This window comes from Lagopus leucura, unplaced genomic scaffold (genome assembly GCF_019238085.1).
Source record: "Lagopus leucura isolate 7727_CA_CO unplaced genomic scaffold, USGS_WTPT01 Super-Scaffold_797, whole genome shotgun sequence".
In the NCBI taxonomy this organism is placed as follows: domain Eukaryota; kingdom Metazoa; phylum Chordata; class Aves; order Galliformes; family Phasianidae; genus Lagopus; species Lagopus leucura.
In genome coordinates, this window is record NW_024962259.1 from 3,931,065 (window position 1) to 3,946,370 (window position 15,306).

Genomic DNA, 15,306 nt, shown 5'->3' on the forward strand with positions numbered 1-15,306 from the left:
AAACCACACTTTCTGAACCTAACGACACGGAATAAGGCTGTGTCACAAACCAAACCCAACTGACAAATTATTTTCGTTTTAGTTTTCTGCCTGGCTGTGGAAATCCCCGTGGCAGAGGTGATGGCCATGTGGGATGGGTCAACAGTGCTCTCTGCTGGCAGCAGGGAAAGGCTGCAAGAAACAGCTGCAATCTAAATTACACAGCATGAAGTACTTCGAATACATATCTATGGCGAGATGTTTTTATGCAGATCTATAGAAGATGATGATTTAAAAGGTCAAGAAGCAAGTTGTTTACTGCAAACATAATTTTGCAGATGTTGCTATGCTTACAGTGTTTCGATGGTTTCCTTACACAAGGCTGCATAAGTAGAGTTTAAAGAGAAGGCAAGGAAAAAGTATTATGAAGAATAAATATTCAAACGTACAAAGGCTTCCCAAGTGTGCTTGAGTGCTCCATAAGAGGGAAAAAAAGAAAGAAAGAAAGAAAAAAAGCCAACCTGTTTAAAAAGTCTGTTTTGTACCAGAGAGATCAAGGGACGTCCCACAGCACAGTCATTGCAAATCAATGAGAGCAATATTTCGTATTGCTGAACAGGGTCTGGTCAAGATACTATGAACAACAACAACAAAATCCCTAAAAGAAAGGACTTTGCTTGGAGTACTCAGAAAAACATTATTTGGTTGCCACTGTACTTAAAAGCTCAGGCTCATGTGACCTGAGCTGCAGCACGAGGCGTTGTATGGGAATGGGACAACCCTGCGTAAGTCTGAAGAAAACCAAACACTCTGGTGTTAATGCTTACATATTCTGGTCAGCCTGAAGACAGTTGCATATTTGTTTTTGCTTTAGTGAACCTCTTTGAGTCCCTTAGATGACAGATGCTACTTCAATCTTAGTATTGGTGCTTTCATGTTTCCATGGATGGGCAGAAAACTGATGGCTGCTGCCCATAGAATCTGGTCTGCAGTCACTGGCACATCTACTGCTCTTGCTGTGTTGATAGGGAATGGCAGAAAGCAGAGGCAGTGACAAAACAAGTGCTGTTAACAGCTCAGGTGCTGTTAGTGGGGCAGAGAGCCCATTGCCCCTGGAGCCTGCAGAGCTGCAAGAACATAAGACTTCAAGGGGAGGATCTGGGAGCCATGCGGTGGATGACAGAAGTGTGGCTATTGCAGGATGTAAAACCAAGGCATTACAACATCTTCAAAACACCCTTCAATTCTTAGTGATTTGCTTCCCTACACAGTGCTAGGCTTTCTTTGGACTGTATCTATTTTCATCCCAAAGAAAGAAACAGCTAAAACCCCAGATAAGATCCAAGGACACCACAGCAGGCAGCCATACACAATTGATTTTCCTGCTTCCTTACATTCGGTGCTGCTCTGCTGACAGGTACTGATACGAGTGAAAAAATATTTTTGGAACTGATCTTCAGGCCACTGTTACCTGAATAAATCCAAAATGCTGAGAGACTGTTTCACCATTTGTGAAGGCCCTTGGGAAGCAGAGAGCTGCTGGAAAGCGGTGACAATGAGCCAGCAGCAGAGCATGGGATGAAGGGCCCTGAGTCCAGCTCAGCTCCCTCACCTTTCTTATTGCAATCCCTGCTTGTGTTACTGGCACAGCTTTACCCCAAAACACGCTTCATTTTCTGAGGCTTGTCCTGCACAGCCTTTTGAAGGCAGTTTTATCATAGACTATAATGTAGTGATGTAGAACATGAAAGTTCTGAAAAATATTTAGTTCAGGACCGGCTTCAGAAGAAAAGAGTAAGTGAGCAAGACACGGGGTTAACAAGGACATGATGAAATGCTTCCATAACTGCAGGGTTAAAGAGCAACATCAGGAAAAGTTATTTCCGCTACTTTTTTTTTCTCATGGTCATAAAAATCTATGATGTTTCAAGATAAACATGGCCAAAGAATTCACAGTTGTTAGTTATGCACTTCTGCTGATCTTGTATTCTACAACCAAGCAGCAGAACTTGGACTTGATTGTAGGGCCAGCAAGTTCCACCCAGATACACGGGCACCCAGATCTCACTTAGAAATGCAGCAGTGCATAAATTAGCGTGCCTGTGTGGCTGCCTTGCATCAAGATAAAGAGAGAATAATGCTGCTGGGGAATTATGTGCACAAAGCTCTGTGAAGCAAGAATTAAAATGAATGAGATTAAATGGAAAATAACACATCAGGAATATGTTAATAATTTAATTAAAGTCTACCAAAGTTGAAATATTCCACAATTAAGGTTGAAGCCCATCAACATTCTCTGTTCTACTCGGGGATTTTGCCATAGGTAAAACTACCAGTTCAGAAACATTTCTCAGTGTTTGAGGAAAACTGGGTCAACTGAGAGTGCGGTGGCATCGCTAACTCTGAAAATGTTGGATGTAGCTGTTTTCCCAGGCAGATTTTTAAGGAGGCTTTAATAAATTTCTTTAGCGCAGCCTTTATTGTAGCACGTGAGATAAATGTGAACATTGGTTGTTTTCAAAAACACAAGAGGGGCAATTAGCGCTTTTTTTCCCCAGCCTGGTTCGCTGTTTTCATCTTTACCTAACGTTGTTTAAATAAAACTGTGTATGTATTTAAGTCAAAGTGAAACACAGAACAAAAATGTTACTTAGTAATAGAGCATCGGGAGGCCATGACTGCGAAGAAGTGGCACCAAAGGGAAATTTGACACTTTAAGGTGACAGTTACCCAACTCTTAGCTGAGCCTGGCGTTGCCCTTTCTACATCCCCCCTTTGAAGCACTCCCCGTGACTCTTTTTCCAATCCACAGACCACGCTGTGCTCAGCACTAGTAGATGCTGCCCAGACCGGGCAGAGCCAAGTCCTTCCCCCGGGAGCCCTCCTACCACCTGTTCTGCAGCAGGGCACACAGCAGACAGACGACACCCCTACAAAACCCTGCTCAACTTCACTGTCCACAAAACCAAGCGACTTCCATGCTCTAAAGTGATGCTGCACCATCGCTTTAAAGGCTCAGTACCATAAAATACAGAAAGTCCCTCTCTGGTCAGAAACTTCACATAATGAACAGGATCAGAATCTCCTTTTTCTCCAGTCGCAGTGAGAAGTGTACATGGAGAAAACACAACAGGAAGTTTTCTGCTGGCAACAATGCCAACAATGCCAGACAGACTTCTCCTATTTCCTGCACACTGCTTTCCTACTGAGTGTAACGCATTTCCAGACTGAGCTCACAAGCAGGAGGTGACTGCACTGTGCCCTGTAACTGAAAGTGGTTGTACTTGAAAAGCACACTTTTAAAGGTCATGAGATGTTCAGTTTGTATATAAAGCAGACAATCCCGCACGGCAACAATTTCAGACAGCAGTCCAGTGAAACTTGCCATGATCAGCCGCAGCCTTATTGTACAAACATAGCAAGTCAGAAGGTCTCCAGAAATTAAAGATAAAATAAAGTTCTTTAGCATTTTCATCTTTCATTCATATGTAATCTGAGTAAATGGCAAACGTCAGGCACTTTTGCTCTTGTAGTGATCAAATGCCCTTAATAGAAATGCCATTAAAAGCCTCGATGGTACAGAAGCAATGGCACAGAGACATCAGGGGCCATTTGCCTGGGATCTGGGTTGCAGTATGTGACTCTTCCCACATGCACACACTCAGAACAGGAGAACCAGTGCCCCAGCTGAGCCTAAAAATGCTGGAAAAAAGACACGGCCGTGCATTTTTTATATTGAACATCTTGAATTTTGTCCTTCCTGGTGATGAGCTCGTGTGCCTGTGCGGGAGGTTCTTGTGGTTTCACTTAGGTGTTCAGCTCTCCCTGCAGGTGGGAAATGAGGCATGTCGGATACTTCAGCTCATTACTGGTATTTTTTACCTGCGGTAACGTAGGGAAATCCTGTTTCAAAATGGACAATGCAATCTCATTACAAGCTCTGTGTCTTTATGAAAGGGAAAACGAGAAAGACAAATGTTACTCCTGCTCTTGAATTTGTCTCTTATCACTTCCCCTCTCTGCTCTACAGAGAGTTATTTCATTCATATTAGAGGTTATTTGGGTCACTTTTACCTAAAGAGAGAAAATAATGGGAACCTAATTTGAGATTGGTGGCAATTTAAGTAAGAAAATGGATTCGGAATATTCTGCACTGTTGCTAAATTTAACGGGGTGCTCAGTGAAGCGTGAGCTTTCAGATGTGAATAGGAGGCTTTCAACCATTTCCCCCTATTTGTTTTTCAACTGCATTTCTTAGCATTGTTAGCAATTTCATCTCATCCGTTCGCAGTGTACTGCAACTGCATTCAATAACCTGACCTTTCACTTGTTAAGCTAAACTTGGTATTTAATTATTAGGTACGCAAAGTCAAGCAGAAAACTAAGGAGCAGTTACAAATGAAATCATGGTGTTTTACTGGAGATGAATGGGAATATTTGTGTTTACTGCTTTTCTAAAACCATTTGAAACTGTCTATTTTGAATTGGAATAAACAAAACAGAAACGGCGTATATCAAAGTTTAAAATAACCACAGCACTCAAAACCTGTTCCGTCTCATTCGTGCGGCTGCATCGCACTCTGCGCTGTAATTTTTTTACAACATACTGTGCAACAAAACAGGTCATTTAAATTCTGTAATTACTATTACAGATAAAACGACACTGCGGCAATGTTAATTACTATAGCACTGATGTATAGGATATAATACATAATAGGCACGTCTTTAATTTTAAATTGAAGTGCAACAAAGCATATTATTGCTATCCTTCCCCTTCTTAACGTAAATGAATGCCATTCAAGTGTAGCATTTGCATCCACGCAGAGCATTCTAAAATCAATCACTCTTCTACTTTAACTCAAGCTGGCGTATTGCACTTTTCGATGACGTGTAAGTTAAGGAACCTCCTGCTGTAGGAACTTCTCCTGTGACAGGGGTAAATGGGACTGAATTATATTCTGTTGAAAAAAAAGATTTCTACAATTGTTTTCTTTTTCATTACAGAAACCGTATATCAGTTTTCAGTGAAGTGTACCATTCAGTCTTTTTAAAAATGAAGCTGAATCTCAAAGATCATTACAGCTACTTGAGGTGTAGGAGGAACTGGAGATACTCACCAAGCCATAATTCATTTTGTACCACTGTGGCCAGAACTTCTGGCGACTGTAGAATACCCAGAACAAAGAGCCTTGCAGCAGAGGACAGTGAATGGCTTGACCTGCAGCATCAGAATGAGCAAGGCTCCCTGCTTTATGAATAATTATCTCCCTGCTTTTGCAGCACCTTTACTTTTAGATAACTGTTATGAATATCGAAAGAAGAAAAAAATGAATTAAATTTCAGATTTCTTCAAGCGTACTTAAATAATTTAAGCCAGCAGAAATGTCCCCATTTTCAGTGGACAAATTTAGTAATGAAGTCACTACTCAGATTTTGGATGAGAAATATTCTAGAAGCCTACTTATTCAGAAGTATAATAGTCTCACTCATTGTGCTAACCATGCAGCCCTGGATAGAACAGCTCCATATGGATTTACAGAAATATTTTAATGTACAGTTAAAATTCACACACCTGAAGCATGTCCTCAGGTCACGTGTTTCATCACAGTAATAATGAGATACAGTGCCAAGTTTAAATGAAGACGTGTAGGATGCAGACACCTGCATTGTGTGTAATTGGTCTCAAGGAATTACAAATGATATTGAAAGGAACACTTTCCATCCCCCATTCTGTTTAGGTCAGCGGGACAATGTACAACACAGGGAGACACGTTTCTCTACGATTAGACAAAGAGCACTTGGTGAACATCTCTGGAGGGCCGATGACATACAGCCACCGCCTGGAGGAAATCCGGTTACACTTCGGAAGTGAGGACAGCCAGGGATCAGAGCACCTTCTCAACGGACAGGCGTTCTCTGGGGAGGTACGTCAGCATATTCGAGTGACAAATGAAGCAGCATGGAATGCTACACTTTTCATTTCCACCTGAAGGTATTTGCAACAAAAAAATTGTTTCCCTTAATCCAGGGTGGAATTCAGCTTTTGTGTTACTTTTTATTCCCGGCCCATGCATGGCTACATGTGTGAGTCGTATTTAAAAAGAAACTGTTTAGCTGCACTCGTGGACACCTTGTACTCACAAATGCACTGCCTACAAAGCAGTCAAGTAGCCTTGTGGATCCTTTAACTGCCAGCATCTCTCCTCCACTTAACAAATAAGGCAATGCTTCAGAATAACCATAGGGGTTATTTTTAAGATACTCTGTAAGTGTCCTATTACCTTTCTTTTGGAAGATCAAAACGAATAATTTTTTCATAGTGAAGAACTTTGTTGGGGAATAGTGCATCACCATCTGTAATATCTATCACAGATTCTGGTGATCAGACAATTAATGAGTGTTTCCTTTGGTGTTGTGCAGCAGCGGCTATTTAAGAGCAGGACATTAACTGTAGGATTGCCAAATAATGTTTTAACTGATGGCAATTAGTTACTTTGAAAAGCTTCACAGACATGTAACATAACCAGCAGCAGCTTTTTCATGAAATTACTCATGTTTTACACAACTGACTTCTGGCTGCCTTGTTTAAATTCTGTGATAAGTGGGCATAAAATGTATGACTCCTTTAAGAGCCTAAAGTTGGGTGCTTTACAGTAACTTGGGTATTCGCTTAGCTAATCTTATTTATAGGGGAGAGATACCCAAATGAAAGCAGTTTGACTGAACAAGAAAGAAGTATCCAGCTGAAACACTCCGCTGCACTCCATACAACATATCAGGATTGTTTCAGATGTTTTCAAAGGAATAGAAAAGTTAGAAATTAATCGCTCATAGACTATAACAAAAAGTAAACGTGTAGAGCATTTTTGTGCTATGCTTGGTGCTAGTACTTACCTAGGCTTTGGGACTTCAAAAATAGAAGTTTCGAAGCACAGCAATAAGTGCAGCTGGCATTGGATTGGAAGACCTTAACCTTCTAATGTAGAGACTAAACATGACAGTTTATCTCCTTCAGCCTGCCTTCCTGCAGCCAGGTTAATATTGACCTAACATTCCTTTGGCTTCAATACATTTCTATTCTTGAAACAGTTGACACACAGCAGCTGTACCTGAGCCACCGTCCTGTTATGCTTGAAATACCACTGAATAACTTAAAGAAGGTCCACTTCAAAATGCCAAATGATGCAGTGACACTTCAAAGTGGAGCTAGCGATGGTTTCTTGGAGGAGAGCAGGGTAGCAAAGCAGCTGCTCGGCTGGGAGAGCTACAGATGCTGCTGGCCCAGCTGCCCACCATCGCCGAGTGCCCGACTGCCTGCGAGCACCATGGCAGTTCCCTGCACGGCCTTCCATGAAATCAGTCACACGTACCTTAGATGCTGCACAGCTGAGCTGTCCCACTTGCCAACCAGAGCCCTGGTTTAAACGCCCCGAATCTCTTCCAGGCGGTGCTCATTTCCATTTATTGGTTAAGCAGAAAATTCAGCTTTCTAACCTCGTTTCCCAGCATCAGCAGTGAAATAGCGTGAATAGCTTCCTCTGCCCTCTGTGTTGCCTCTGGAGTCTCTAGATCAAGGCCATCACCTTCCTATTATTTCTGAATTATTGCAGTAATACATTTTGTCAAGCTTAGGTATTATTTGCTAGCACAGACCTCAGTTCTCTATTAATAAAACCAGAAAATCTAGCTAAGTAGAAACCACAGTCAGTCAGCCAGTGGTGCATCGCTGGATCCACAGTATAGGAAGGATTCATCTAATTATCTGAATTCCTCCTACTGTGAATGGAAGAAGACTGGCATCTTCAGAGGATGAGCATTCCTGATAGCTAGAGACAAATCTCTTAGGACAGGACAAATCGCTCAGTGGAAATGCATCTGCCTTGACAAGAGAGCAGGCAAACAGCTGGACAAGATGCTTAGATTAGATGTCTCCTTTTTGGATGGTGGAGATGAATTCTAACCTTCAAGGATGTGCTTTTCAAAGTTGCAGGTAGCCATTTTGGGCAGTCAAACAAGTGAATTCCAGTAAGGTCAAGTGTTAATTATCAGTTTGGATCTGTATCTTCAGTAAAGTCTAAGTTATAAAACACATACTGTTTCCAAAGCACAAACACAGAGTCAAATAAATCATGTTGAATAGCATAGGTGCAAATTTTTAGTAAAGGATGGCAGCTGACAGTGTTCTTAGGATGCCCATTCACCCATACAAGTATTGTCTATGTAAGTCTGGGAGATGCAATATTTACAGCTCCCGGCAACTAGAATGACAAAACTATAGACAAGTTAGCTGACTTTATGATTGAGTACATGACTCTGTAAGGCAACATATGCTTTCAAGAAAGCTGCTGCTAATTATTATCACTCCCGTGATACTGTCAGAGGAGATAGGATAAAGAAAAATAACTACATTGCTTTAATTTAGGTTGTGCAGCAACCAGAGCAGTGAAGATTTTCTGGTTTGGGCTTTAGCAGGTGAAGGCAACCAGAGAAGCATGACTGCAGGATTCCACCATTTGATTGCTGGTTGCACAGTAATGCCCATGACGCTTCCTTGTTGCTGCTGTTCTTATTTATTTTGGACAAAGTAACTATGGCATTTACTACGACCTCTATCTTGCTATAGAAACAATTCCTGAGTTACCCAAGCAGTGTGATTCAATTCAATCCCCTCTTTTCCACTGACACTGACACATTCACATCAGCGCACTGGGGAGAGGAGGGCTGGGGGGCAGAGCAGCCCTCCCTAACAGCACTGAAAACTTAGACTGGCTCTAACAGACCAGAGTTAAATCCAAATCCAGGGAAGCTGAAGCTGCTAAGTGGCTCCATTATATTTTCAATTATGAGCAGTTTTCTTTACACATCTGGAAATCAAGCCTAAGATCCACACTAAGCAAGAGGCCTGTTTTTAGAATGCTTTTTTTTTTTTTTTTTTTGCATAGTGAAGATGTTCTGCAAGAGCACAGGCACTCAGCAGGCTGGAGAGCACTGCAGTGGCACCACGGAATGAAAAACATCCAGAACTGGCAATTTGTTTCAAAATGTCCCATGGTCTGAGCGATACTGAGAGGCTTGTAATTTCCAGGCTTCAGGTGTTAAAGTCTGTCAAGAGAGATCTGGGTAGCTTTTAGCCCCTGATGATCACTTCAGCAGACAGAATAACTGAACCAAGGCCCGAATAGTTTCAATGTAAGGACTTTAAAAATGAGCATCAGATTATCATCAATACGTTTAACACTGCTAATACAAAAAAAATGAAAGGCTTTGGAATGTTTAAAAAAATAAATTGAGCATTTGTTTGTGCCTCAGATACATTCTTGAGAGCATTCAATTCTGTACTCTTTGTGTGAGCATCCTACTATAGAGTAGCAATGCAAAGAAAATCTTGGCTCAAGCGAAGAGCACAACCAAGACACCAATCATTCACGTCTGCTGCCTAATGTCTCCATGCAAAACTGCTTCTAGCACAAGTGTCTGTATCATTAATGAGGCCATCTTCCCTCAGAAAGGAAGAAACAGAGAATACAGCAGAATAGTGCTGCTGTTTGAGCTCTGTCTACCTTGTTAAAATACAAAATAAAATAAAGGTAACTGAACCTACAAGAGTCATGAAGAAAACTGGACCCTTTAAGCTTTACTCCAACTACCTCGTGGCTGCACACTGCAGTGGTCTTATCTACGTAGAGGAAGAAAGTCAAGGAGCTTCATTGTTTATGCTATGCACTTTTCAAACAAGACTCCACAGTGCAGAAAATAGATTTGCATATATAAAGCAAAGATTTATTCTTTTCTGCCCACCAAGTCATCTTCTGAAAACCTATGACAGACATTATAAGCACAAAATGACTTCACCTCCTACATGAGAAATAAAATGATAGCCACGAAGTATCTGGATAAGTGAACATATATTGCATCTACACAGAAAGTTTGAAACCAAGATTTGTTTTTTTCTGCTGCAAAAGCTAATAAAAAATTGAAGCAAAATATAAGAAAACAGAGGTGGGGGAAGGAGACCAGAAATTCTGAAACACCAGCCTTCTACTACTTCATTTTCTATGTGAAATCAGGCAAATTGTACGTGAGTAGGGAACTTTGAATGATAGTGAAGGATTATTTATCAGAGAGATCAGTGCTGCAAATCCAACTTCTGATATTTTTAGAAGCAGGACTGACAGAGAAACAGCCTGTGAGAAACATCAGGCCAGCTGAAATCATTTAATCCAGTCTTCTGCAGAATTAGAACGATCTCAACTGCTAAATCAGAAGAAGTGATATTGTCATGGAGGCCTTCTGCACACCTCTGATTTGCCTGTGTAGGTCTGAATAACCTCTCCCAAAATGCTTCTGTTGGTATTCTTATACCAAGCAGAAAAACTTTCCTGGAATAGTTCTGATACAACCATATGTGAATTACGACTTCAGTGATGCTGGTGAAACAAAGCAAGTCCATCAGCAGGTCAGAGGAAGCCGTAGGCACAGGCTGACCCTAAACGTACTGCTTGTTCCAAGCTGCAAACCAGCCACATCTCCTCTTAGTGGGTGAGGCCCTAACTTCTTCCAGAGGTAAATGTTAGCCATGCCTTTCTGTGACATGGCTCAGGCCTCTGCCTCCTCTTCTGCATTCTGCACAAAAACATGTTTTCCCCACACATTTCCCTGTGCAAAATTTACTGCCCTCCATCCAAGCCTGGACTTCTGTTTGCTTTTTCTTCCCTGTAGGATCCTCACTGATGTGAGGATGTGAGATTCTCCCAAGGCTGTTCAGCAAAATACAGGGGAGCACACACTCCTTCCTCAGGAAAGGCAGCAGGTGATGCCCATTGCCACAGGTCGTCTGTATTTTGGAAATTTTATTGGAAACAATACGGGTCATTTTTAAGTGTTGCAGCCAGAAGATAAGTTTACTGTATTCCTGTGCTGATTAATGTTGAAAAATAAGCCTCTGAGGGCAGTACCAGATGAGGGAACACATGTCTAATGGAAGGGTGGTTTAGTAAAATCTCTATAACCTTCAGATTAATGTTCAGCTTCAGAGGAGAAAGTCAATAGGATAATGAATTAAACTGCTAGAGGAATAGAATATAAATCAGGAAGAGGTGGAGGTATTGTCATTACTGCAACATAAGGAGACTGTTCACGTGGGGAATTGACATCAGTGGTGATGAGCACCACGTCAGGAGCAGGAATGCACCTCTGTCCACCCCAAAGACTACAGGTGGGCTTCATCAGAAATGTTACAAGATGCTCATACACACAAAAGCAGAGTTAGAGTTTAAAAGCCACGCTTATTAGAATTGACTACTGTATTTTTCTAAACCAAAATCAAATGTTGTATTTCCTGTTAGGTGGGTTTTATTGCAGATTAATATAAGAAAATAGCAGTGAGCAATGTATCAGCAAAAACTGACCACCTGACCATGGTGTGCCAGTTTAAGAATTACCCATTGCAAACTCTATTCCACTCTCATCTGACAGTGCAGGGAAGTTGGCATTTTAAGAGATGTGATGTAGGAGCAGAGCCCAGTCCATCTCCTTTTAATGCTATGTGGTGACACAGTGCCTGCCCCTGCATCTGGACCCACCATGACTTTGAGTGTAGCCCACCAGGGGAGATAACCAGACAGCAGGGCTTGCAGGAAGGCATGTTGGAAACCACTGCTATTCGGTGAAGTGAAATTCATCAGAAATATTTTTAAATATTCCCAAAATACATCCCAAAGAAAAATGAGCTGATAAAACAAGTTGCTAAGCAAAAGCAGAAGAGTTGTTGACTAAATGCTAAGGCGTTTACTGTACCTGAACCCAGGAATAAAACAGTAGGTGACAGTGTGGTGCAAATGGAAAGGGAAGATAAAAGGATATACTTCAGTTCACTGTATATTTTCCTGTCAGCTACAGATGATATTGTTCCAGAAGCACTGCGTGAAGTAGCACACAATAATTAACCATCGTTTGTTCTTCTAAACATGTGGTGAAGTATCATTATTTATTTTTCATCCTCTACATATATGTGGGTGTTCCTCGCCAGAAAACTTTTCTCCTTTGAAACCTGCTTTTCTGAATCTTACAGAATCTTAACAGAATTGCAGAACTGCCTGAGCAAACTACAAGCTCTATGAAAATGTCAGTTTGTGTTCATGTAGCAACACAACAAAGTATCTGCTGCTTGGAATAGTAAATGTTGAATTTCTTAGATATGGAGAGAAACAGATCCCCTTCAGTAATAAATACATTTTTGCACATGTTTAGATTTCAGATACCAACTGTTCTCATTTCTAGGGGGAGGGGGAAGAGGAAAAGAGTGTCAGTGTACTGAGAGCACAGTCTGTCACAAACTATAATCTAAATCCCCTTGGTGCCTCAATTCTAAAATCCAGCATCATAAAGCAGTAAGGTGGAGTTTTTCTGCTTAGAGTAGCAGCTGTAGGATTTGCTCTTTTAAACCACTGGGACAGTAAAACATTCAGCCCTCTAAACCTCTGGTGTCACTTATGAAGCATTCATTTTGCCTTATTCCAAATGATTATAATTTGCTTGGGATGGCTCTACTTGATATTGGATGATTCTTCTTTAATTAAAGAGCAATTTACCCCTGCAGCCAAAAAACTGCATTTGTTCTGCAATGGGTTTTATGTTACTTGGGAATGAGTTTTCCATTACACTTCTCATAAATTTTAACTTTTTCCACAAATGTATTTATTGTAACATTCCAGAGAAAGGAGGAATCAAACCAATTTTGTACTCAGAAGTTCCTGCAGCCACATTCCTGGACAACCACAGAAGAAAATAAAAAGCAAGATTATATGAAGTTTTATCATCTTCACAATTTACAAAAGGAACAAAAAATAGGGAGTGATTACTGCTATCATATTCCTAGACAAAACTATCCTGAAAGCCATGGAGTTTTGTCTAGATTGTACCACTTGCTATTTGTATAATGTATTTATATAATGATTATTGATCTCAGATAGGAAAAAAAAAAAGCAAAACCTTTTAGCTCAGTCTCTTTTAAGTGATGCTTTCTCTGCTGGAGGATAAATACTGGCAAACAGACCATTAACAGAGGAATCCAAAGTTAAACAACAGACGACACAAAAACCTTCAAGTTCCATCACCAAACCCAACGGAATTTCTCAGGCACTTGCATGTTAGGTGCTGGGCACTTGCAGCCATAGCTTGGTTATGCTGCCTTGAATCATACCCAGTTCTGGCCCTTCTTAGGACCAGAGAGATTAAGAATAACCCCTGTAGACTCCAGAGCCAGGATTCACTTTGGAATCTGGCTGCAGTAATGTTGGGGTTACTGAGCAAATGGAAGAACTTCAAACAGCACGGTGACCCCATTCCTGCATGCTCCAGGCTTGCTGGGCAGCCCTTCTTGTGGCAGGCAGGAATTCCTGGCTCATACCCCATCTTTCCCACATTTCATCTGGACTCTCTGATCACTGGCACTGAGGACATGAGTGGGGCAGGGAGCAGCACATCCCCCAGGGGCTGAATTAGCCCAGGAGTCTTTCTCCAGGGAGCAGCCTGGCATTTTGCTCCTCCCTGATAACAATTCTTGTTGTCTAACACAGTTGTGAAGCCTTACCATTTAACCTTCAGTTTATTTCCATAGCTTCAGCTCCTCCTTTGTTAAGTCTTTGTCCCTTACCTTATGTTTAATAGTTTCTTAAGAATCATTAAGAGGTGTTTCAGTACTGTAGTAAAAAGACAACTAAATCACGTCAATGCTAGTGGACTTTTTATTACACGTTCAGGGATTCAGGGAACACTGTGAGGTTGGAGAGCTGCAGTTTTCATTTAGCATACCGCTTTGACCTTCCACCACCACTGTAGACCTCTCCTTAATTAAAAGCACACAAGCGTACAGTGCCTCCAAGAAAGTCAAAACACTTTAACTTTCATTTTAACCAGCTAGTTCGTCAACAATTTCAATAAGGACTGAGAAGGAAATACTTTTAAACATTCTTTCCTATCACAAAATTGTGATAGAAAATGGATTTGCATGTTTTACAAACAATGAAGAGAAGTGAACTCACATTGTTACTGTTTTACAAGCATGTTCTGAAATTATTACAATTAGGTCAGCTTCTCGGGTGTACCTATCTTTAAAACAGCACACGATAGCAGGCACATCAGCATTAACTCTTCAGAGAAAGAGAATTCACAAGGTTAAAACATTTCTTTAAGGTCCATTTTCTTTCTGCTTATCTTTTAATATCCCACCTTTACCTGCCTGCACCTTATCTCTGGATAAACTACTGGAAATCACTTCACACATCTGCCAAGACTCGCTGGATTCAAACTCATCAGAAGTGAACAGAATGAGAAAGTTGCTTTTCAGTAGGTTTGTCCTTTTCTCCACTCTAACTGCCACAAAAACATTCCCTAAGTGACACTGTCACAGACAGGTTAGAAAAGCACCATATACAAAGTTACTACTCTGGAAGTTTTACCAAAGAGAGTTCTGGATCTTAGCTAGGAAGATCCACTACTGTCCATCTATCATATCAGCTTTTATCTACCATTTCTTATCAACATATGAACGTGTCACTCCCAGGAAATTCTGCTAACAGCAAAATCAGTCAATAACGCAGTCATTCTACTTGACCTTCAGTACAGGACTGATCAGCAACTGCTGTAATATTCCTTCAAATGCATTGCAAAATTCCTATGGATCAAAAACAGATCAGTGAATTTACATTCTGAAGGCAAATTCAGTGTGAATGCCATACGTGGGGCGTGTTTTGATATGTGATTGTTTTGTCCTTTTCTCTTTATTGATTTCTATCCTGGTTCCTTGAGTTGTCCAACAAAGTAATCACAAAGCACTCGAGGGCTTCTCTGTCACCTTGTATGCTGTCACCAACCCAGCAGTTACACTGAAGCCTACACCCAAAGCAAAGCAGAGCAAAGCATGTGGGTATAGTCTTTACAGGCCATCATTTTTCACATTCATTCAGGACTTAATATTACAGTATCCATGGCTATGGGAGTTTGGCCACCCAGTTTTCACCTGATGCTTTTTTCCTACCTATCTCACAAGCCTGAAATACTCTGACAAAGTTGTGTAGAAAGTTTTCCATCAAAACATCAATGCAGCACTTTTTCACTAGACTGAAGCAGCAGAGGAGCATGGATTTCAAATCTGGTTCTAAGATTCTCCAGAAGAAGCAAGAAACAAACCCCAATCCTTTTCTTCTTTTCTGAGAGAACAAAAAAAGCTTATGGTAATATACATAAAAGATGAATTGCTGCCTTGTCTGAAATAGGGAATCATGATTCAGAAAAGGATAAAAGGCTTCTTAGAACCAAGTGTACTCC

General features: G+C 41.0%; 1 protein-coding gene across 1 annotated transcript in view; it reads left to right on the plus strand.

Annotated features, from left to right (window-relative positions):
- The window catches only part of CA10 (carbonic anhydrase 10), a 152,998-nt gene that overhangs the window by 113,713 nt on the left and 23,979 nt on the right, over window positions 1–15,306 (plus strand). Inside the window, exon 4 of the mRNA XM_042865248.1 lies at window positions 5,718–5,903. Coding sequence (XP_042721182.1) covers window positions 5,718–5,903 — 186 coding nt within the window. The remainder of the gene's footprint in view (window positions 1–5,717; window positions 5,904–15,306) is intronic.